Source organism: Leucopleurus acutus (genome assembly GCF_964270905.1).
Source record: "Leucopleurus acutus genome assembly, chromosome: 6".
Classification (NCBI taxonomy): domain Eukaryota; kingdom Metazoa; phylum Chordata; class Mammalia; order Artiodactyla; family Delphinidae; genus Leucopleurus; species Leucopleurus acutus.
Window position 1 is genome coordinate 24,772,619 of NC_139149.1, and position 24,083 is coordinate 24,796,701.

A 24,083-nucleotide genomic window follows, 5' to 3' on the forward strand; every position below is an offset into this window, starting at 1 on the left:
ATCCCACATGCCGCGGAGCAGCTGGGCCCGTGAGCCATGGCCGCTGAGCCTGCGCGTCCGGAGCCTGTGCGCCGCAACAGTGAGAGGCCCGCGTACTGAAAAAAAAAAAAAAAATTTAGTAGAACAGGAGGCTCATATACTTCAGTGAGAACTAAAACAAACATAACCTTACTACCTGCTGATATTCTTCTCACCGCCCCACTCCAGTGCCAAAGAAATTTTTAAAAAATGTGTTCAGGATTGTTGTTTATGCTTCCCTGAGAGCAATGGCTAAGTCTTGTACCTGATCATGTCTTCAGTTCTTATCCCAATACCAAAAACACAGGAGGCATCAATAATATTTTTGGGTTAAAGTAAACCATTTGGGAACAAATGCTCAGGTGCAGGGAATCTTTGAGAAATGAGCTTTTCATGTTTTCATATGGTCTTTTGGAACTAGATGGTGAGCTACTTCGGGGGCTGTGTTAATTTCTTTCTATCTCACACACCACTTAGAGTAATGCTTTACCCATAATTACCTCCCTGCTGTTACTTGTTGATTGAAAACATCATCACTGAATATAATATCTACCTATTTCAATAAGTAGCTTTGCTATATTAATGTAACCAAAGTGATTCCATTGCAGTGTCAGGCTAGCTAAATTCTAGAAGTAAGGCAACATAATGAAAACGTCTTAGCACGAGAGTCAGGGGATCTGGATTCCAAACTTGCAACCAAACAATGAGATCTTGATGAAACTATTTAATTGTTTAGGGTTACTGATTCCTCATTTGAAAATAAGGGGTTTGAAACAGATTGTCTCTGAGATCCCTTCCCGCCCCAATGAATCTCTGATTGTAATTATACCCACCTGTATTTTGACAATTGTCTCTCCGCCTAATTCTTGCATGGTATTTCCTCTCTTACTGAGGGCAAGATTTCGGCTTTCAGGATCTGTTTCTTCTGCCATTATTTGGCAAGAGTTGTCATCTTTCTCATCAAGAGCTAGTAGTTCTGCAGCTAGACAACCTAACAGTTCATCTGGAGATTCTTCATTCTTTACAGGGTCTAGAATTTCTTGGGCAATTGAATCTGCATCATTTAAAGTTTTTCCAAATGTTTGACATGGAATTGACTTATTAGCCAAACTATCATGATCCAAAGAATGTGCCCAATGTTGATATGCTTGAGAAGATGCACTTTCTTGTTTCTCTTGGAAAGAGAAACTCATAAGTGTTTTAGACTTATCTGAAACACTATCAAACTCTACATCGTTAGTTAAAATTTGATTGGCAATTAGTTTCACCAGGAGATACTACAGTCTGCTTTTCTTGCAGTACATGCTTGCTGGAACTCTTCTCACTGGGCAGTGCCCAGCTGTTTTCTGAAAGGACAAATGGGGTTTGGTGATTTGCTCTTCGAGTTCATGCAGATCTCTGAGACTCGTGGCAAGTATCTGATTGCTAGAAATGTCTCCTTCGTCAAGACTTCCTCCACAATGGACAGGAATTCATTCTGTTCGGTGGACTGCTCATGAGTCTGAACCATGTTCATGGGCAGAGCTTCATCTTTGGAAGATAGAAAATCATTTCCTGAAGACTTTATCTGCTATTCTGGTTCTGAAATACCATCACCGTTTTCAGTGTCATTGCTACTTACAGGCTAGCAACACTTTTCTTTTCTTTTCTTTTTTTTTTTTGGGGGGGTACGCGGGCCTCTCACTCCCGGGGCCCCTCCCGTTGCGGAGCACAGGCTCCGGACGCGCAGGCTCAGCGGCCATGGCTCACGGGCCCAGCCGCCCCGCGGCATGTGGGATCCTCCCGGACTGGGGCACGAACCCGCGTCCCCTGCATCTGCAGGCGGACTCTCAACCACTGCGCCACCAGGAAAGCCCCAACGCTTTTCTTTAGAAATTAAACTTTTGTGCTTTTGTTTAATGCCAAGACAAGACTTTGGGGGTTTAATATGTGGTCTTTTCTGAGAGAGTCTGGTTCGGCTCTTGCTGGTCCTCTCGCTGTGTGAAGATCGACATTTATTGGTGATACATCTGCCCGATGGAGCTGAGCACATCTCTCGGAAATATTTGTTTTCATGCTGTTCAGCCTCTCGCATCTGACGATAAATAGGAGTCCTGAACGTTTCGTAGATTCCACGTCCATTTGCAGTTGAACTGATTTCTTTGAACATGTCACTGTACTTCAGATCTAAGTAATTTAGTCTTGGCTCTGTTGGTTGAGCAGAGAGAGGAGCAGAAGACTTTTTTATTCCTGGATTTTTACAGATGCAAGGGAATGATTGCTTTTTAGGTTTCAAAGCCCGGTAAGTGGATTGCTTCTTTTCTATCTGTGGCATTCTCTTTTGAAACTTGGGTGATTGCCGAGGTCTGGGGTCCACAAGCCCCAGAGCAGGAAAAACTTGAGTTTTTATGCTGGTTTTGTGCATGGTAGGCTTCATGGAACTTTCAAGGGAAACCATGAAATTCTGAGGTGTCCTGTTACTGGCCTTGGTCTTTGAATCCAACTTATTTCTATGGGTTTTCATTTTATGCCTGTCGTTTCTTGGTCTGCAAGTATGTTGAAGCTACTGTTGTTATGAAGGATGCCCTTTCTTTTTTGGAGGCTTGGTTTAGTTATTGTTGGTTCCTTGGGAGTTTCATCTCCAGGGAAAGTGATGTGGATAAGAGGCACCATCCCATTCGTTTCTGGTTTGGTTGCCTCTGCTACTGATATTTTTATGTTTGTCTCCATGCTTCTGTGATCTTCTGGGAGCTTTTCAATGGGGTCATGAGGAACTATATTGGACAAACTTTTAAGAACAGTATACTCTTCTGAAATATGATTTGGCTCAATTACTTCCCCTTTATGTGCTGAAGCAGTTTTTGAATCGGCTTTATCCTTTCTAGTCCCTTCATCCTGGCTTAGAGTTATTTCTGAATGCAGGGCTTCTTGGAACTTGACTGGTTTGATATACCCAGCTTCTGAATCTTGTTCATAGTGTCTTTCCTGATGAAAGAGATTGAATGTTCTCTTCTGCTCTTCTCACTTCAGCACCATGGCAGTCAATATCCACTTCCCTATCTGTAGGAAAATTGCCTTCCTTGAAATTCTCAAAGGACACCAAAGACTGTTCTTTTTCAAAGTGAGAGATTTCATTGTTGACACACCACTCTGTTTCCTTGGATTTCCTACTCTCCTGTCTCCAGGTGTTGTCTGTGATGGTGAGCCTTCCAGAAAGAGCACATGTTTCTGGACCAGATAGAGCTATCAAATGACCTGAGAGTCTGATCCTCTAACACCTTGAACGGTGCTTCCTTCTGCTTGTTTGATGGTCTAAACTCATCAGATCGACTAACAGGCTCTGAGAGCTTAGGTATGAAAGATATGAAGCTTGGAATATTTCTTTCTCTCTCTTTCTGATCCTTATGATTTGGGGGTATAGTAAGAAGACAGGATCTCACAGGTAAGGGTGACAATGGTGGCTGAGGGAACTAAAAGGAAAGAGAAAAAGAATGAATGCAGAAACACATACGCATATCATATTAATAAAGTAATCTGAAGAAATTTCAAGATTCTCTTTAGGAAGTCCTTTAAAGTACAAAGTTATCCTGGAGATCACAGTTTTAAAAACTAAAATCTTATGCCTGGTGTTTTTTAAGAACCAAGGTAAGACAATACTTTTAAAAACCAATGTTAACATATGTAAAGATTCATGGTTATATGTTTAAAATAAAGGCCCTACATTGTAAACAATAGAACTTTTAAGTTTTTTAAAATTTCTTTTCTCTTTTCTGTTTACTTTCTGTTTTATTTCATTCTCTTTTCTATTTACTTTCCATAGAATTGATCTAAGATTTTTTAAATTCCCCCTTAGAACAGCTTAAAATTGCTGTTACATTTACTGTAATAGTGATCGTTAGGTTGCAAACCAACCCAGAATTTGTATTCAGAACACAACTGTTCCTCATTATTTGGCTGAATTGTTTTGTTGAGAGTGGCTTATAAATGTGCCTCACTATACACTTGAGAGTTAACTCCCTAAATGGGTTTTAATTCTCCTTGGCCCTCCAACTATTTTCAAATTAAGCAAGTTTATATTATTATCAACCTCTAGAGGTCAGTGTAACCCAATATATAATATTCAGCTTTTTGGTTGGTTAAGCTATAAGCTCTAACTTTACAGTTTTCACTGTGGCCTTCCCCCTCCACCACCCCACCCTCCAGGTATAGAGATTTGATAACTTATTATATCAGAATATTTATAGGCATAGATCACGAGTGGTAATTGAGAGCTTTATGTTTAATTTTCATTCTGTTGCCACCTGTGTGTAAGAAGACAGGAAAAGGAAACTGACACTAGAAACAGGCATTAGAAACAGGTGAGATGCAGTATAATCCCCTAGTTTCATTACCTAGATGACTTTCTTCCATCTCTCAAAATACAGATTCTCCCAGTGCTTAAACACCTCTGCAGTAACAGCCGTTATTTCCTTTATTTCCTTTTGAGGCCAATGAAGTCCTTTTTTCAACACTAAGCAGTACCTATGCATTTTCTCAAAGGCTCATAGAATACAGAAGAGTCAGTTGAGAGAATTGCAAGGCTCTTTCCAAACGCTTTACTTACAAATGAGACAACTAGGAAAATCTTTCTACCGATGGAAAAAGAATTACCTCATTTCTCAATACGTTAAAAGAAGAAAAATTAAATATGGCCAAAAGAGCTACTCACTTCATTATGTGGACAACAGGAAACACCCCAGAAAAGAAATATACGTGTCAAGATATAATTTTCCCAGAAATTAGCTCCTCTATAAACTGTATGTGAGTTGTGGTTTTTCCAAGATATATGCTGAGGATTTGGGCTCTGAGTTTTTTTTTTTTTTTTTTTTTTTTTTGCGGTATGTGGGCCTCTCACTGATGTGGCCTCTCCCGTTGCAGAGCGCAGGCTCCGGACGCGCAGGCTCAGCGGCCATGGCTCACGGGCCCAGCCGCTCCGTGGCATGTGGCATCTTCCCGGACCGGGGCACGAACCCGTGTCCCCTGCATCGGCAGGCAGACTCTAAACCACTGTGCCGCCAGGGAAGCCCTGGGCTCTGAGTTCTTTGATAGGATTTGTCTCTAACAAGATGCTTTGGTTAATCCTTAAGTCAAAAATGCTCACACTACTCTTACCTCAATTCTCCGGCTACTATACTTCATACTAGAAGAGGAAAACACTGTAACAAGAAAAATTATTATTTTTTATAAGTTTTTTTAAAAAAAGATAAATTTATTTATTTATTTCTGGCTGCGTTGGGTCTTCCTTGCTTTCTTCCTTTCTCTAGTTGTGGTGAGCAGGGGCTACTCTTTGTTGCAGTGGTCAGGCTTCTCATTGCAGTGGCTTCTCTTGCTGCGGAGCATGGGCTCTAGGAGCGCAGGCTTCAGTAGTTGTGACACATGGGCTCAGTAGTTGTGGTGCACAGGCTTAGTTGCTCTGCAGCATGTGGGATCTTCCAGGACCAGGGCTCGAACCCGTGTCTGCTGCATTGGCAGGCGATTCTTAACCACTGCGCCACCAGGGAAGTCCCCCAAATTATTATTATTATCATCAGATATTCTTAGTAGTAGAGTGAACACAGTCGGCCTTAAGCCAGGCGATGGCGATGGAGTGATCTTGGTGCTGAGGTTTGAGGAAATGTTGTCAAAATGAAGAATTTTTCCAGGTGTAATCCACATGGCAGTGGGTACAGAATGATTACACAAAACTACTGCCACTGAAGAGGGTTGTTGTTTTATATACAATGTTTTTTTTATATATATCTATGTTATATATATGTATATATCTCTGTTTTATATTTATAACATTTGCGTATATATAGTGATATTTATTTATTTTTATTTATATTCCTTTTGGAAGCACATGACCTCTGGATCAGAAAGCAGAGCACTTATCACCCACAGGGCATCCTAGTGCCAGTTCCCTGCAGCCCAATATCCCACAGGTTGACACAAATGAGAACCAGGTGCTTACCTGCACCGGTAGTGAGGCTGCACCGTAGGAGGAGACCCTGAAATTATGAGACTCAGAGCTTATGTATAGAGTTTTGGCAGTTCAACCCATCTTCCCCTTCTGAGAAAGAGAGACCTTCACTATGAAATGTAAGCAAGTGTCTCCAGGAGAAGGGGGAAATGTGTCTCTGGGTTTTGTCTGTTTGTTTTTTACCCTATTAAGTAAGTAAACAGATCTTGGCAAAGCCAGCTTCAGTCTCTCTGGAGCAATAGCTTATCTCTAACTTCCAAGGCATGTTTGCCATTCAGTCATCTTTCAGCCTAGTCTCCTAGTGCTTTTTGCTCAGAAAACCCAGACTTTGCAGAAATGTGAGAGTATTTATGTATAATTGTCTCCCATCTGTTGTTTGAACTCAAACATGGGATAGATCATAAATTCTGAAGGAGTGCGGGGAAGGGCGAGATGAGATTTACTAGGTAGGGTAAAACCCAGGCGCTGTTTTCTTCTTACCAAAACATCAGAATGATCCCTAAAACCCCACTCACCATCATGGGTTAAAGCTGAAGCCAAAAGCTCCAATGTGTTCAGGGTCAAAGCAGGCACATAAATGAATGAAGTGGGGTAAGTAGGGACAGTGGTGAACTGAAATTATGTGCCCCAACTACAGGGATATCCATTCCCCAGTTCTAGTTGGTGTTGTCCGTTCCAGATGGGTAGTCCAGCACTGCTGGATCTTCCAATTGCCAAGAGAAGCCAGAGAGCTGGAGACTTTATGTGAAATCTCCTTCCCATCCCTTTTTAAAATACTTTGAAGGCCGAACAAAATATGCCTGTACGTCCTTTTTGGCCACAGGCTGCCATTTTGAAATTTCACTTAACAAGACCTCTCTGAGATGTACCACAGGTAGAAGCCATTCTCAGGTGAAAAATGGTCACCTAAGAAGAGGATTCCAATAGGAGGGGGATGCGGGCATTCCCCTTAGCCACAGCTGGCCAGAGCACCATCCCAATTCTTTTTTTTTTTTTTCTTTGCGGTAGGCGGGCCTCTCACTGTTGTGGCCTCTCCCATTGTGGAGCACAGGCTCCGGACGCGCAGGCTCAGCGGCCATGGCTCATGGGCCCAGCCACTCCGTGGCATGTGGGATCCTCCCGGACCGGGGCACGAACCCGTGTCCCCTGCATCGGCAGGCGGACTCTCAACCACTGCGCCACCAGGGAAGCCCCACCCCAATTCTTTATCCATTTATTTAACCAATATTCACTGAGTGCCTACTGAGTAGCCAACACTGTCCCAGAAGATGGCAATATAACTGTGAACAACAAAGACAAAATTCTTGCTCTCATTGAGGTTGTATGCTAGAGGTTGAGATTTTCTGTTGAAAAGATATTACAAGTTAATACTAGAAATATAACTGAATATGATTTATAGTTGGGTGCTTATGTATAACACCTTGAGTTTAAAAAATCAGGTATTATAAATATTTAGATGAGTAATCTCCAGTATTGATAAGGAATGACGTGAGATATAAAGGCACTCTTAAGCATTTCTGGTGAGAATGTAGAGGTAAGATCTTTCCAGTAGGTAATGTGGTAATATATATTGAAAGCCTTTTTAAATGTGTATAGAATTCCAGTTAAAAGATTGAATGTACAAGCTTTTCTCCACTCTCTCCACAAACCTCACTAAAATGATGGTAGACTAATTTTTTAAAAAGGTAAAGAAGGGAATTCCCTGACAGTCCAGTGGTTAGGACTCAGTGCTTTCACTGCCAGGGCCCGGCTTCAATCCCTGGTCTGGGAACTAAGATCCCGCAAGCCATGCAGCCAAACAAAAAAAAAAATAAAAATAAAAAATAAAAGGTAAAGAAAAAGAACAGCAAAAACCTAGAGGGTAAAACCACACATGCACGACATCAACAAAATTTTGGAAGGTGAAAACTGTATGGATGAACTTCCTTGGTGGCGTAGTGGTTGAGAATCCGCCTGCCGATGCAGGGGACACTGGTTCGAGCCCTGGTCCGGGAAGATCCCACATGCCGCGGAGCAACTAAGCCCATGCACCGCAACTACTGAACCTGTACTCTAAAGCCCACAAGCCACAGCTACTGAGCCCGCGTGCCACAACTACTGAAGCCCGTGCGCCTAGAGCCCATGCTCCGCAACAAGAGAAGCCACCGCAAGGAGAAGCCCGTGCACCACAATGAAGAGCAGCCCCTGCTCACCACAACTAGAGACAGCCCACACGCAGCAACGAAGACCCAACACAACCATAAATAAATAAATTTATTTTTTTTAAAAACTGTCTGGATGAATAATAACCAGTTTAGTAGTCAGCTTTCTCTGTTCTGCTCACTGCCTGCAGAGGGTAGAACTCAACAAGAAATAATAACCCCAGAAAGGAGCAGGAATTAAAGATACCAGGTACCTCTGAAGGTGGGGTTGCAGGTGAGTCTGAAACAAGGAGTTGCTTCAAACTCTGTACAAGGAGTTGGTTCCAGATTCCCTGTCCTGTGTCCTGCCCCACTTGTCAGGGGTCGCTCTTCTCCATTCCTGGCTGGAAGTATATTCTCTGAAGAGCTTGAAACAAAGATGCGAAGGAGCTAGGTACAGCTGAGAGCAGAAACAGGGTGCTGGACTGAAAATGTGAGGATAAATGAAAGCCTCCACATTGACATGTGAAGCTCCAGCCTTATAACCTACAGGCAGGAGCTTGGATTCTCCTTCCCTCGGGCAAACTAGCTGAGAGAAAAGCCTACCTACGCATCCTGACACTAGGGGAATCCGTCACCCAACCACCAGGTCTCTGTCCACTCCACAAGCCCTCTTGAGCCTCTGGCACTTTTTAGTCTCCCCCTCTTTACAAATAATCACCAAGGATCAACTGATATATGGGAATAGCCTCTAACAATGAAAATACACAGAACAAAACAGAAAGAAAGAAGAGAGCTCAGAGGAAATAGAGACAATGATAAACTACCGTTAATATCATTCATGTACCTTCTTCAGGAAGCTACAGGAAAATTTACCTTCCTAAAGTGAATGCATTAATCAAGAGAGAGGAAACCGTGTACCCAGTACACAGGGGTTCAACACAGAGGGTAGCCAAGGGCATTTCCAGGATAATGGTGAGGAACTCCCAAAGAGACAGCTGGTCAGGAGGTCCAAAGACCAAGTAAAACAGAGTGAAACAGGAGGGCAGAGCATTCCAGGAGCAACATCTTAGAAAACAAAAGAAACCAATGGATTACCTGGTGTGCAGTTGCTGTATTGAGGTGCGTTTCACAGGTCCATCAGACAGGATGGGGATGAATTAGTGACAGATATACAGAAAGTAAGCAAATGGTGAAATGAGGCGAGTGTTAAAGCTGGGATAAATAGAATGTCTCAAAAGAAAAGCAATGTGATCATAGCACACCCTGGGGCTCAGCTGTGAATGGTATTTTACCTAGTCATAATAAGGGAGATATTGAATATTAATTTTTTTAAAGCACAAAGATTTCGAAGGTTGCCTGTGTGTGTACAGAGTAATATAAAATTGTTAAACCCTAATAGATAATGCCTAAATTAAGCAATCAAGCAATGTAGTTATAAACATGTTATTTAGAAAAGTGGAATTACATTCTAGAAGAAACGGTCTTGAAACAGTATTTGTACTTCTTATTTCCTTTTATTTTTGCTCACCTGTCTTTTCTGAATTTTTCTTAGTCGACATATATATTGATTGTCTAAAATTTAAGATTGCATTTAAACAAAAATATTTTTAAAAAGGGAACAAACACCAGCCTGGTAAACCCAGCTGACTTCTTCAGACAAGATCGTAACACCAATGGAGCACATCCCATCACAGAATACCGACCTAACCCAGTTTGTTCTTGTTTGAATGTGCTACTTTTATTACGTCTTCAAGACTTTCTGTGGTTTGGCCAGGAGAAGAGGATATTTCCATGATGTCCAATTCAATCTCTCCATCCATCCTTCCTCCAGTTTGTACCTGAACCAACTGCTCTCCCTTTTCTCTAAATTCACCTCCACCACAAGACTAAATGTTTCTCCTTTTTTTCCCTCATAACTAAAGTGGGGCTCAAATGGGCAATGTGAGCTCTGAACACACATGACATAGTGCTTAAGCACGTTGGCTTCAAAGACAGGGGGTCCAGGTTTGAACCCAGCCTCTGTAACCCCTTAGTTAATGTGACCTGGGCATGCACTTAACCTTCTGAGGCTCACTTTCCTCATTTCTAAAACAAGCATGCTAATATCACCTATATCAGTGAATATTTGTGCCTTGCGGTAATAGGCACTCAATAAATGGTGACTGCCATTGTTATTAATTCAATATACATTTTAAAATAGTTATGTGTCAGATCTGGAGCAAGGTGTGCAGAGGTGCGATGGTTTTTGCCTTTGTCATCTGATGAAGACCAGCACAAAAAAAGACAGTGACAATTCAGCATGATGGGTGTTATGTTGCAGACAAGGTCAGGATCCTATGGGAGTCCAAAGGCCTGGTGACTCCCCCAGTCTTGGAGACATTCAGGAAGACTTCCCATAGGAGGGGGTTTCTAAGGGGAGAGCTGAAGGATGGCTTAATGTTCCGGCAGAGAAAAACAACATGTGCAAATATTCACATATTTGTTCTGGGAACAGAAGGCGTTTGGTTATGCTTATGTTTAGCACCTGCTGAGGAAGAGTGGCAAGAGAGGAGGCCGAAGAGAGGCTGTAGACAACTGGGAGTGAGATTTCTGGATTTCAAGGAACAAGACCCTGGGTCTACGTCACAGTCCAGACCTGATGTTAACACTTTTATACACAGCCTATCGAAACTCGGCTTCACCATCATGTTAAATGAAATCAGCCAGACAGAAAAGGACAAATGTTGTATGATTTCACTTATATGAGGGACATAGAATAGTCAAATTCATAGAGACACAAAGTAGAACAGTGGCTACCAGGGGTACGGGGGGAAAGAAGAAAGGAGAGTTAAAGTTGAATGGGTATAGATCTTCAGTTTTGCAAGATGAAAAAGTTCTGGGGATGCATAGTGGCAATGGTTGTGCAACAATGTAAATGTATTTAATTCCACTAAACCGTACACTTAAAAATGGTTAAAATAGTAAATTTAATGTGATGTACATTGTACCACAATAAATTTAAAATTAAAAAATTTTTTTAAAACACCACTGCATCATTTAAATTTCATTTGAGCTCTACCCTTGCACCCAAATCCTATAATAATAATTCTATTTTTTTCCCTTTTTTTGGTGAAATGCTTCACATTTCCTCTGCTGTGTGATATCTCTCATTGCAATAAGCCAATAAATGCAAAATTTTGGACTACAGGTTTGTCCCTGGTGGTTTAGGCCACTTGGTTTCGGACAGTGGTAAGCAGACATCAATGAGAGCAACGTCCTAAGGGGAAACACTGGCACCAGTGTGCTATCTGGTAAATAAGTCTTGGGCTAGATGGAACAGCTAACTCAAATCTTGGAGGAAAGCATCCTCAGTGTAGGCCCCCCAAACTCCCATAGATAAAAATAAACCAAATATGAGTTCCCTGTAAAGATTTTCAAACGCTGAAGAAAAAGATCAGTAAAGAAATATTTATGGACCAAAGAATAAAGGAATAACTGTGTAATTAAATGAACTCACCTTCAGATTTTCTCGGCTGCCCCTTCAGAAAGTGAGGAACATCTTCTCTGGCTACAGACTTGGAGATGTTTGGTTCTAAGCAAGGTTAAGGAGGCAAGAATATACAATGGAGAAAAGACAGCCTCTTCAGCAAGTGGTGCTGGGAAAACTGGACAGCTACATGTAAAAGAATGAAATTAGAACACTCCCTAACATCATACACAAAAATAAACTCAAAATGGATTAAAGAGCTAAATGTAAGGCCAGACACTATCAAACTCTTAGAGGAAAACATAGGCAGAACACTCTGTGACATAAATCACAGCAAGATCCTTTTTGACCCACCTTCTAGAGAAATGGAAATAAAAACAAGAATAAACAAATGGGACCTAATGAAACTTCAAAGCTTTTGCACAGCAAAGGAAACCATAAACAAGACCAAAAGACAATCCTCAGAATGGGAGAAAATATTTGCAAATGAAGCAACTGACAAAAGATTAATCTCCAAAATTTACAAGCAGCTCATGCAGCTCAATATTGAAAAAACAAACAACCCAATCCAAAAATGGGCAGAAGACCTAAATAGACATTTCTCCAAAGACGATATACAGATTGCCGACAAACACATGAAAGAATGCACAACATCACTAATCATTAGAGAAAGGCAAATCAAAACTACAATGAGATATCATCTCACACCAGTCAGAATGTCCATCAACAAAAAATCTAGAAACAATAAATGCTGGAGAGGGTGTGGAGAAAAGGGAACACTCTTGCACTGTTAGTGGGAATGTAAATTGTTACAGCCACTATGGAGAACAGTATGGAGGTTCCTTACAAAACTACAAATAGAACTACCATAGGACCGAGCAATCCCATTACTGGGCATATACCCTGAGAAAACCATAATTCAAAAAGAGTCATGTACGACAATGTTCATTGCAGCTCTATTTACAATAGTCAGGATATGGAAGCAATCTAAGTGTCCATCAACAGATGAATGGATAAAGAAGATGTGGCACATATATACAATGGAATATTACTCAGCCATAAAAAGAAAAGAAATTGAGTTATTTGTAGTGAGGTGGATGGACCTAGAGTCTGTCATACAGAGTAAAGTAAATCAGAAAGAGAAAAATAAATACTGTATGCTAACACATATGTATGGAATCTAAAAAACAAAACAAAACACAACAAAAATTAAAAACTGGTCATGAAGAACCTAGGGGCAAGATGGGAATAAAGATGCAGACCTACTAGAGAATGGACTTGAGGACACGGGGAGGGGGAAGGGTAAGCTGGGACAAAGTGAGAGAGTGACATGGACATATATACACTACCAAATGTAAAATAGCTAGCTAGTGGGAAGCAGCCACATAGCACAGGGAGATGGGTGTCTTTCATACCAGTTTTATAGTCATCCTTGAGGGCAAACACTTAGCTGACAAGTTGGAGTAAGAAAAACATACAGCATACTTTCCTAATAACTAAACTGTCAGTGAAAATGGTGTTCTAGTAAAGGCTAGGTACAGTTAGTATTTTGCTGTGGAAATTAGAAAACTGGGCAGTGTATTCATGTGAACACGTTCTTAAGAATGACTGTACTTTTACAATCATTGAGGACTAATAAACCCAGGTTATTTTTTTTTACCCAGAATATTTTTAAGCAAATTTAATGTGTTCAAAATCTGTTAATTGGTTGATTTCTTCTTTTATTTTAAAACAAGGAGCAAAGATACAATAAGTGAGTATGAGAAATACCTGCCTTTTTAGACATTGTGAAAAGTTAATGGCTCCTAAATGGAAAAAAAAATTTTTGGTCCTAAATGGCGGAGGGGAGGGGGAAAGATTATACAACATTCTGGCTCTGAAATCATCTTGGAACACGTCTGTTCTCTTTTTGTCTTTTGAATACTGTGAGTAGTCACGGGAGCCTCTAAACATATCCAGTGATCCAGGAAAGAGGATGCACTGTTAACATGTAAAAATAAAACACTTGCTCCCATCTGAGTGAATCTTTCCAGTAAGAGGATGTATTAATAAAATAACCCTGGGACTTCCTTGGTGGTCCAGTGGTTAAGACTTCACCTTCCAGTGCAGAGGGTGCAGGTTCAATTCCTGGTCGAGAAGATAAGATCCCACGTGCCTCACGGCCAAAAACCCAAAAAATATAAAGCAGAAGCAGTATTGTAACAAATTCAATAAAGACTTTAAAAAAATGGTCCACATCAAAAGAATCTTTAAAATTAATTAATTAACCCCACCAGAAAATGTTACAGTGGAGAGAAACTAAAAGGCAACATTTAAACACAACCAGAAACATAATTTCCTTGCAGAAGAGGTGCAAATGACATTCATAAAAGTTTGGAAATGATGATTAATTTGTTAATGTAAGTGCTAAATCATTAAAATGAAAATTTAAAGTTGGCCTAACCTAATTCATTCAATGAAGAAAAATTATTTTCTCCAGAAAAGTCTTACTTTTCTGTGTTTTCCACTTGTTCTATTTAAATTGATGGGAATCGAGGTTCAAAACATTTTGATAACCTCTCCATGTTTTGATAGTTTCCTAAATCATGATTTTCAACAGAATTTTTTAAAACTACATTTTCCAGCCTTTTTTGCCACTAGAGTTCAGAAAGCTAACTTGAGACATGGATTCACATGGGTTACATGAGAAAAGATAAGGCACAGGCATCATTTGCTGATGTGGGTGTCAACAGAGGAGGGAGGTTCTGAGGTCAGTGTGGGAGCAGCTCCTGGTTGTGGATGAAGCAGCATGACCTGGGGGTCAGTAGCCAGTTTTGAGATGTAGCTACAAGAATTCTTTCTGACAATCCAACCTGGGGTCTGTTCTTCTCCTTTGGTTTTTCAATGGTCTGTGAACTTTCTAGTATCTTTGAAAACTTCCTTGCTTCTTCACTCAAGTAGAGTAGATTCTGTTATCTACACTTAAGAATTCTGATGATACACAATTAAAAATAAATTAAGCCCAGAAATTTCAGAAAATAGGTTCTTATTCACTCATGAAAAGGGTAATTTTACACGCTCAATTTCCAGTCTATGAGGTTTGCATCTGATATGTTCTGGGAAAATAGCTGATTGAGGAATGCAAGATTTTTATACTAAGGAAAAAGATGAGGGATTTTGCGGGGGGATTTTATTTTACAAGTTACCATCTGTAAAAGCCCATAATAAAGCAAATGTATGCTGCAGGAATACTTAGTTGTTAAAAGCCCAGGGGAGGGGCTTCCCTGGTGGCGCAGTGGTTGAGAGTCCGCCTGCCGATGCAGGGGACACGGGTTCGTGCCCCGGTTCGGGAGGATCTCACATGCCGAGGAGCGGCTGGGCCTGTGAGCCATGGCCCCTGAGCCTGCGCGTCCGGAGCCTGTGCTCCGCAGCGGGAGAGGCCACAGCGGTGAGAGGCCCGCGTACCGCAAAAAAAAAAAAAAAAAAAAAAAAAGACCAGGGGAGTTATCCAAACATTATATAAAGTTTATACATACTTTAGTCAGTGATACTCCCTTTTTAAAAGAATAATACAATGAACAGATATAAACTAAACGTGCATATCTAGAGGTTCCCTGGTGGCACAGTGGTTAAGAATCTGCCTGCCAATGCAGGAGACATGGGTTCGAGCCCTGGTCCAGGAAGATCCTACATGCCGCGGAGCAACTAAGCCCGTGCGCCACAACTATTGAAGCCCACGTGCCTAGAGCCCGTGCTCCACAAGAGAAGCCACCGCAATGAGAAGCCCGCGCACCGCAATGAAGAGTAGCCCCCGTTCGCCACAACTAAGGAAAGCCCACATGCAGCAACGAAGACCTAACACAGCCAAAAATAAATAAATAAAATGTTCATATCTACAACAGAATAGTCACATGGTATGTGCATAAAGTCTTCATAACATGTGCAAGCACTTTAACATTAACAACCTGGAATATGTTATTGGTTATTTGGTTAAAAGAGTAACTAGCTCTAGTGAAGACTCTTATCAACTACGAGAGGAAAATTTAGAAACATAATTGCTTCTTTCAAATGTGTAACCCAAGCTATGAAAGCTTAAAACTACAAGGGCCTAGTCGAGATGCTGCATAAGTGTTATGGTTCCCATATGAAAACCTAAAATCTTACAAATCGATTTTAAAAGAATTATAAGCACCTCAAATGGCAAGTCACTTCCAAATGGAGCAGAATAAACACATTATTTTAACCTCTTGGAAGATGATGGGGAAACACAATCAGGCTTCTGAGAACTCAGGTTTGAAACCTTTGAAAGTCAAAGGCAGATCACATAGACTGTTTGGAAGGGGATCAGAACTTGTTCATTTTAATTAGGTCTTTCAGGGTTCATGGAGTTAATCATTTCAAATGTTATTAAATTATTCCCCGCCCTCCGCCAGGGGAGAGGAGATACCGAGTGAGTTTGAGAAAGACTGAAGGCTCCCCAGAAGAGGGCAGCATCACATAAGGGACCAAAGGAGACAGCAGCTAGGACAGCACTGTGGCATTCAGGGTGGCTGACAGGGATGAGAAAAAAGACATCCAGAGAGCAGCTTCCCTGGAGTGTTAGAAATACAAATAGGAAAATTATCAGAGAGAGATTGGAGCAGTTCAAATAAACATTTCATTTAAGAAGTTTGTAGGGGGACTTCCCTGGTGGCACAGTGGTTAAGAATCTGCCTGCCAATGCAGGGGACACGGGTTCGAGCCCTGGTCCAGGAAGATCCCACATGCCATGGAGCCGCTAAGCCCGTGCCACAACTACTGAGCCTGCACTCTAGAGCCCGCAAGCCACAACTACTGAGCCCACGTGCCACAACTACTGAAGCCTGTGCACCTAGAGCCTGTGCTCCACAACAAGAGAAGCCACTGCAGTGAGAAGCCCACGCACCGCAAAGAAGAGTAGTCCCCGCTCGCCGCAACTAGAGAAAGTCTGCACGTAGCAACGAAGACTCAATGCAGCCAAAAATAAACAAATAAATTTATTTTAAAAAAAAAGTTTATAGGCGAATAGATGACAGACAAATGTGATCTCTGTGATGACTATTTTTTGAAGTGAGAATCTGCAAATACTTTGTGATCTGTTCAATGCAAGGACACTTATGGGTAGGACAGGATGACATATTTGGAATGGGCATTGTTCTGGAAAATTCCAGACTTATGACCTCCTAGAATACAAGAGTGCAACTTGGGGCTTTAGTTCTTTGTTCAGGCCCGCAACTCCCCCTCAAGGGAGGAGCTCTGGGATGACAGATAGTGGAGAAATGCTTGGTCCTGGAAGAGAACAGATCCCTGGAGCTGATGGAAGATTCTGAGAGGAAAGAAATGAGGAAAAAGATGTTATTAGACAGAAAAGATAGGAGATGAGGACAGTAGGCTGAGCTGGAGTCGGGTAGACCAAAGAGGAGAGACAGAAGAGGGATGCCCATTTTGGCTGGGCAGATTGACAAGACTCACTGATTCAGGTATGGACCAAAGGATAGGATTATGAGTGATTTTTCTTTTTCTTTGTGCTTGTCTGTGATTTCAACGTTCCTGCACCGAGGACTACCAAAATTAGGGGGGAAATCCAAATAATCCGTGTTATCTTTGTAACCATATCAAGGACAGAAGACAGATACCTTCTGTCCTGGGTTGCCAGTCTAGTCCATCACCACTTGGATCTCCTTTTTCACTAATCAATATGGAATGAGTGCAGACATCATCTTGGTCAAACTCCTGAAATATCATAAAATAGAAACTCAGTTGTTCAATGTAGTACTTGGTTGGCAGAGTGAATGTTGATTTTTTTTCTAGGCTAGAGTTTCACACTGTGGATTCCTTTTAAATCGGATAAAGCATTTAGGACTAAAAAAATGGGAAACTATTCGCCTCCAGAGCACCAGGCTCAGACAGACACGGACGTGATTAACTGCATAATCAAAAATGAAGATCAAAGCTGAAATCACTGAGACACAGAGAAATTCAATATTTTATACTTTATCATGTCCGTGTCCAGGCTGTTAAACTGCCCCAAATTCCATCTGGGTGGGTAACTGGAAAGAATCCTTTGGCCACAGTCCGTGAACACCCCCAAAGGAACATGATCTTTTCCATAATGCCTCCCTGGGGCATCATTTGTAAATGATGAGGGTAGAAATCCCTGCCCCGTATGGAAGCTGCAGATATAACCTTAGACTGAAAGGAGGCAGCAAAGCTGATTAAAGTTTTCACTATGACAGCTTTTTGATCTAATCGTGGTATGCAACCTCTAAAGCTTTCGTTTTACCCTCTAGAAAATAATCATTATGCTGAAAAACATGGTTGAGAAACAGCTCGATTTATAAAAAGTACTCCTAACTCTCTAAAGAAGAAATGTTTTCTATTAGAATTCATTGTTGTTGATAGTTTCCTTCATTAGAAGTTGTTGCTGGTGATTTTGCCCTTTTTAATGTCTAGAACAGTGATAGATGCAAGTAGTAGTTAAGATATCCCGTCACAACCTGGATGTTACAAGTGGCTCTCTGGCTTCTGTGATCTGGTTGAACTGCCTACTTAAGGAGACTGTTGGATAAAAAGTCTTTGCCCTAAATGCAGATGCCTGTTGGACAAGCAGGTAGCCTTTATCACCAAACATCATCTGATATTTCATTCACTAATTCCCAAGAGAGCTTGGGAATCTTTTCTTTTTGCTTTGTTCATTTTAATTATCACAGAAAAAAATAAAAATAAAACCCTGCATTTATACTGCCATGAAAATATTTTAGGTGTTCAATTGTAATAACTTAGCAGTACGTGATTTTTAAGATTTTTTTTTTTGATGTGGACCATTTTTAAAGTCTTTATTGAATTTTTTTTCTATTTTTTATCTTTATTAGAGTATAATTGCTTTATAATGTGTTAGTTTCTGCTGTGCACCAAAGTGAATAGGTTATATGTATACATATATCCCCTCCCTCTTGAGCCTCCCTCCCACCCTCCCTATCCCACCCCTCTCAACTGCTCAGTTCATTCATTAGCTGGTCCTTTAAGAAAAGTTGGAAGACACAGAGTGTGGGCACACCTACCTACAAAACCCATAATGACGACTAGCATTTACACATAAAGTGCCAGACACTGTTGCACCTTTCACATATTAACTAATTTAATCCTCACAACAACTCTAGAGGTAGGAACTATTATTCTCTTTTGTACGTGAGGTCCAGAGAAGTTAAGTAACTTACCCAAGGTCACATAGCTAGCCTATGGTAGAGCCAGGATTCACACCCAGACTCTGTAGTCTGGTTACAGAGGTCTTAACCACTCTGCTTTCTTGTTACCATGAAAAACTTGAAACAGAGTCTCAACAAGAACCAGAAAGAAAGGAATCAATAACAGTGAGCAAAATTAAAAGAAATAATACTCAAACCTGATTTATAGGTTTTGCACAGGAAAAGATAAAATAAAAGATGTGTGATGCCTACAATCTCCTGACAAAAATTTCTTCCATAGAATAAACTGAAAAACCATAAGTATCACAAACAAAAAGGATGTAGGGAATAATGTCTACTTTGAAGGTTATCATGGAAATGAAGACAAAAGTAGAAACAGCTCAGAATTTTCTAATTTCTTTTAGAATTTTCTAAATTCTTTTAGAATATGAATGACTTTAAGGAGTGCTTGGGTGCTACAAGGAGGAAAATTAAAATAATGACACTCAGTTGTGAGTGAAGGAGAGAAAATGTTAGAATAGCACATCCCAAACATAAATGGAGTTCATAAACCATTGACAGTGATGCAGGAGGTGACAACAGACTAGATAGAGGGCATAGCATTCTAATCTGTAAACAACAGAATGCCAACCACACAGAAAAGAGGCATAGAAATCATACGTAATTAAATTTAGAAAGACGATTCTCCTTAGATGAAAAGAGATTGGGAGAGGGTATAAAGAGCCTCTCAGGAGCAATCCTACAAGCAAGGCAGCTGCTTATATTTGTAAACTATAAAAACCTATTACAGACAACCCAAAAGAAAAGCAAGCTTTCATTCAAAGGAAAGAAGTGAAGAGTGACCTTGGGTTTTGCAATTTAAGCACTAGAGAAAGCACTGAGAAGAAGAGGCAAATTCAATAGTGAGAGTCTATTTCTCCTTCAGAAATGAGTTCAGTTATTTCAACCATAATAAGGAAAATATAAAGTGAAAGTTCAGAAAATGTTTTGCACGAAAAAATATACTAATATGAAAGGATTTTTAGTCTTTTTAAGAAAGAAAGTTCCTAACTACACCACAAAGAAAAAGAAAAGTAAATGAGTTTTTGTTTATCAATTTCTGATGCATGACACACATTTTAAAGATTGGTCTCTAGGTATTTTATTCCAATTACTATGTAATATTAGTAATCAAAAACAATACAACCTTCAATGTTGTGACAAAGCCTACGACACAGCAAGGTTTCTAAGCCTCGCTGCTACTGACATTTGGGGCTGGGTGATTCTTTGCTGTGGAAAGGCTGCCCTGCGCACTGTAGGATGTTTAGCAGCATCCCTGACCTCTACCCACTGGATGCCAGCAGTGCTTCTGCCCCGGTTGTGACACCAAAAATGTCTCTAAGCCTTGCTAACTGCCTCCTGAGGGGTAAAATCACCCCCTTTTGACAACCACTGTACTAAAGCAACTTTGGTGAGAAGCAGGCTAACCTCTTTAGAAAAGTCACAAATGCACAATAGTAAAATATTCAAATAGTATTAAAAAGAAATGTTTCCATTCTACCTCATCCCATCCCCTGCCCCAGAGGAGTTGGGATTTAACCATTTCTGTATTTTGATTTTTAATTCGTTTTCATTGTTATCTAACTTATACATTTTTTAAAGGTCAAATAATGGTTAAAAACAAAAACTTATAACAAAGAAGGTCATCAGTTACCTTCCCCACTCTTTCCCCCAGAGGCAGCCAGTTCCAGCCTTTTAAGTGTTTCTTTGGGTATTTTCTTCCATATCTCTAGATAATGTACTTATCCTGCTGTCACTAAAGTGATATATTACCTACTGGCTTCTTTTTATTGCAGTTGACAATTTAATATTCTCATACTTTGCCTCTATCTTCCCAGTAAATTCACCCTCTGTTTCTTGTTAAATCAATAGGCAAAGTTCAAATTATGATTATTTGAGTATTGTACTATACTGTATGTATTGCACTGTAGTAGTGCAATTGTAGTGTAGTATGTTTATACTTTCCTGAATAACTTCCTGCACAAAACCCAAAACCCCTATTTTTATTTCATTCACAATTTAATTTAATATTTAATTCCTTTTCTTATATTTTTTAACTCAAATCTTCCAAACATCCTGTGGTCTTTTCACTTGGTTAAATATATCAGATAATATATCAGTTCCATCTTCTTCCTGGAAATCTCCATTATCCTGTTCTCCCTCACTCCTCCCATCCCCCAAGGATCAGAGCTCTTTGTTCTCTAGACTTCATACGTGGCTGAAGCCCTGGGACTTGCTTTCTGCTTTATACCAAGGATACCCTCCTCTCTTGTGTTAGGTTTCAGATCCCCTGAATCATGGATCCAATTTTCCCCTCCATTTTTATCTTATTTCGTTAATTTAACAGAGCACATAGTAGCTTCCTTAAAAGGTGTATGAAATGTAAAATGTTTGAGCATTTGTGTGTCTGAAAAATGTCTTTATTCAACCCTAATACTTGACTTATAGTTTGTCTGGATATAAAATTCGAGGTTGAAAACCATATTTTTTCTCAGATATTTGAAGGCATACCCCTTCCCTTTAATTTATTTTTAAGCATAGCATACATTCAGAAAAGTGCACATATCATAAGTGTATAGACTAGTGAATGTTTATAAACTGAACACACTCATGTAACCAGGACCCGGATCAAGTAAAAGACTTCTTAGATGTAAAAATCAAGACCAGTAAAGGAAAAAGTGGGTACACTGGTTTTCATCAAAATTAAAAACTTCTGTTTGATAAAGGAATTGTCAAAAAGGTGAAAAAGTGCTTCCCTGGTGGCGCAGTGGTTGAGAGTCTGCCTGCCGATGCAGGGGACACGGGTTCGTGCCCCGGTCCGGGAAGATCCCACATGCCGCGGAGCAGCTGGGCCCGTGAGCCATGGCCGCTGAGCCTGCGCTCTGCAACGGTACAGGCCACAACAGTGAGAGGCCCGCGTACTGCAAAAAAAAAAAAAAAAAAGGTGAAAAAACCTCCAAGTTTTTCTTATTGGCTAGCAGAAAATATCTGCGAGTCACACATCATTCAGAATATATAAAGAATACTCTAAACCCAACGATAAGAAAACAAACAATTCAATCAGAAAATGGACAAAATATTTGAACAATTTATGCTGATGGCAAATAAATTTTTTTTTATTATTTTATTTTATTTTTTTTGCGGTACGCGGGCCTCTCACTGTTGTGGCCTCTCCCGTTGCGGAGCACAGGCTCCGGACGCGCAGGCTCAGCGGCCATGGCTCACGGGCCCAGCCGCTCCGCGGCATGTGGGATCTTCCCGGACCGGGGCACGAACCTGTGTCCCCTGCATCGGCAGGCGGACTCTCAACCACTGCGCCACCAGGGAAGCCCGCAAATAAAATTTTTTTAAATGTTCAACATTGGTAATTAGGGAAATGCAAATTAAAACCACAATGAGATAACACCATATACTTATTTTGGTTTAAATTTTTTAAAATGGTTAAAATAGAAAATACTGATAGTACCAAATGCTGGCAAGGGTGTAGAGAAACTGGACATCTCATTTATTGCTGGTGGGAATATAAAATGGTAGAGCCACTCTGGAAAATTGTTTGGCAGTTTTTAAAAAAACTAAACATACATTTACCAAATGACCCACTAATTGGACTCCTGGGCATGTATCATAGAGAAATGAAAACATAAGTCACGCAAAAATTTATACATGAATGTTCATAGTAGCTTTATTTGTAATAGCCCCAAACTAGAGACAACCCAAATGTCTTTCAACAAGTGAATGGCTAAAAAACTGTGAAACAAAATATAATTGTAATAGAATACTACTTAGCAATAGAAAAACTATTGGTACACACAACAGATTGGCTCTATCTCAAGAGCATTATGCTGAGTTGAAAAAGCAATCTTAAAAGTTCACATGTATGATAATTTCATTTATATGACCTTTGTGAAATTACAAAATTATACAGTTGGAGAATAGATCAGTGGTTGCCAGGAGTTAGCAGGGAGGATGTGGCAGTAAAGAGAGGAGTTAAGAGCGCGTCCCTTTGTGGAGACAGACCAGTTTTGTATCTTGATCATGATAATACAGGGGATAAAATGTCATAGAACTGTACACACAGGCACACGAAAACAGAAGAAGAAAAAGGAATGCATTCAAAGACTAGTGAAATCCAAGTAAGGTCTGTAGTCTAGTTCCTTGTATTGTGTCAATATCAGTTTCCTAGTTTTGACAATCAGCTATAGTTATGATGATAATTCCAATTGGTGGTAGCTTGTGAAGTTTAGACAGCACCTCTCTGTACTATTTTTACAAGTTCTTGTGAATCTATACTTATTTCAAACTAATTTTTTTTTTTCTGGTACGCGGGCCTCTCACTGTTGTGGCCTCTCGTGTTGCGGAGCACAGCCTCCAGACGCGCAGGCTCAGTGGCCATGGCTCACGGGCCCAGCCTCTCCGCGCACGCGCGGCACGTGGAATTTGCCAGACCGGGGCACAAATCCGTTTCCCCTACATCAGCAGGTGGACTCTCAACCACTGTGCCACCAGGGAAGCCCTCAAACTAATTTTTTACTCAAATTTTTGTTTTTTGTCTTCTTGTTATTTGGGGATGGTTTTTGGAAAGAGAAAGGGACTGAAAGATCTTACTCCACCATCTCCAAAACTCTTCGTATTGTTTATACATATTATAGTACATACCTCATTACCTTTTAGAAATAGACAATTTTGTGGTCATATTCTTTATTACCAATAAAATATAGGGTAGGAATTTCTCTTTTTTTGGTTGGGATCGAATCCAGGTCCCCACAGTGAAAGCACCAAATCCTAACCACTGGACGGCCAGGGAATTCCCATAGAGTAGTAATATTTTTAACAGTTTGGGCTATGTTAATTTTTATAAAAATTCAAAAGGTACACATGAGTATACTTTTAAAGTTTTTCTCCAATTCTGTTCCTTTAGGTAACCACTTTACCAGTTTACTGTACCTCCTGGGAATCATTCCATAATTTTCCATGGGCACGATGTTTGTTACCACTACTGCTACTATACTTTATGGAGTCATTCATCATGGGCAGAGGGTGATGACCAGGGCCAAGAGGAGGTACCTCCTTTGTCATACCCTGTGATGGATTTGACATGATCAGAATAATGATTTTCTCCTTTTCCACATTAACATACATAAAGACAAGCTACATTTTACTATTTAGTATGGATTCAACTGCAGTAATATTCTGTGGTATTCCATACACACACAAACACACACACACACACACACACACACACACACACACACAGTGCA

The 24,083-nt window shown here is 40.4% G+C and overlaps 1 protein-coding gene across 1 annotated transcript in view; it reads right to left on the reverse strand.

Moving 5' to 3' along the window:
- MAP3K19 (mitogen-activated protein kinase kinase kinase 19) overlaps window positions 1-24,083 on the reverse strand; it is a gene marked incomplete at both ends in the record, with an annotated part of 49,592 nt that overhangs the window by 8,224 nt on the left and 17,285 nt on the right. The window contains 13 exon segments of the mRNA XM_082841081.1: window positions 852-1,289; window positions 1,291-1,394; window positions 1,397-1,465; window positions 1,468-1,588; window positions 1,592-1,642; window positions 1,856-2,538; window positions 2,541-2,974; window positions 2,976-3,176; window positions 3,178-3,467; window positions 5,149-5,192; window positions 11,615-11,699; window positions 11,703-11,716; window positions 17,218-17,314. Coding sequence (XP_082697207.1) covers window positions 852-1,289; window positions 1,291-1,394; window positions 1,397-1,465; window positions 1,468-1,588; window positions 1,592-1,642; window positions 1,856-2,538; window positions 2,541-2,974; window positions 2,976-3,176; window positions 3,178-3,467; window positions 5,149-5,192; window positions 11,615-11,699; window positions 11,703-11,716; window positions 17,218-17,314 — 2,631 coding nt within the window.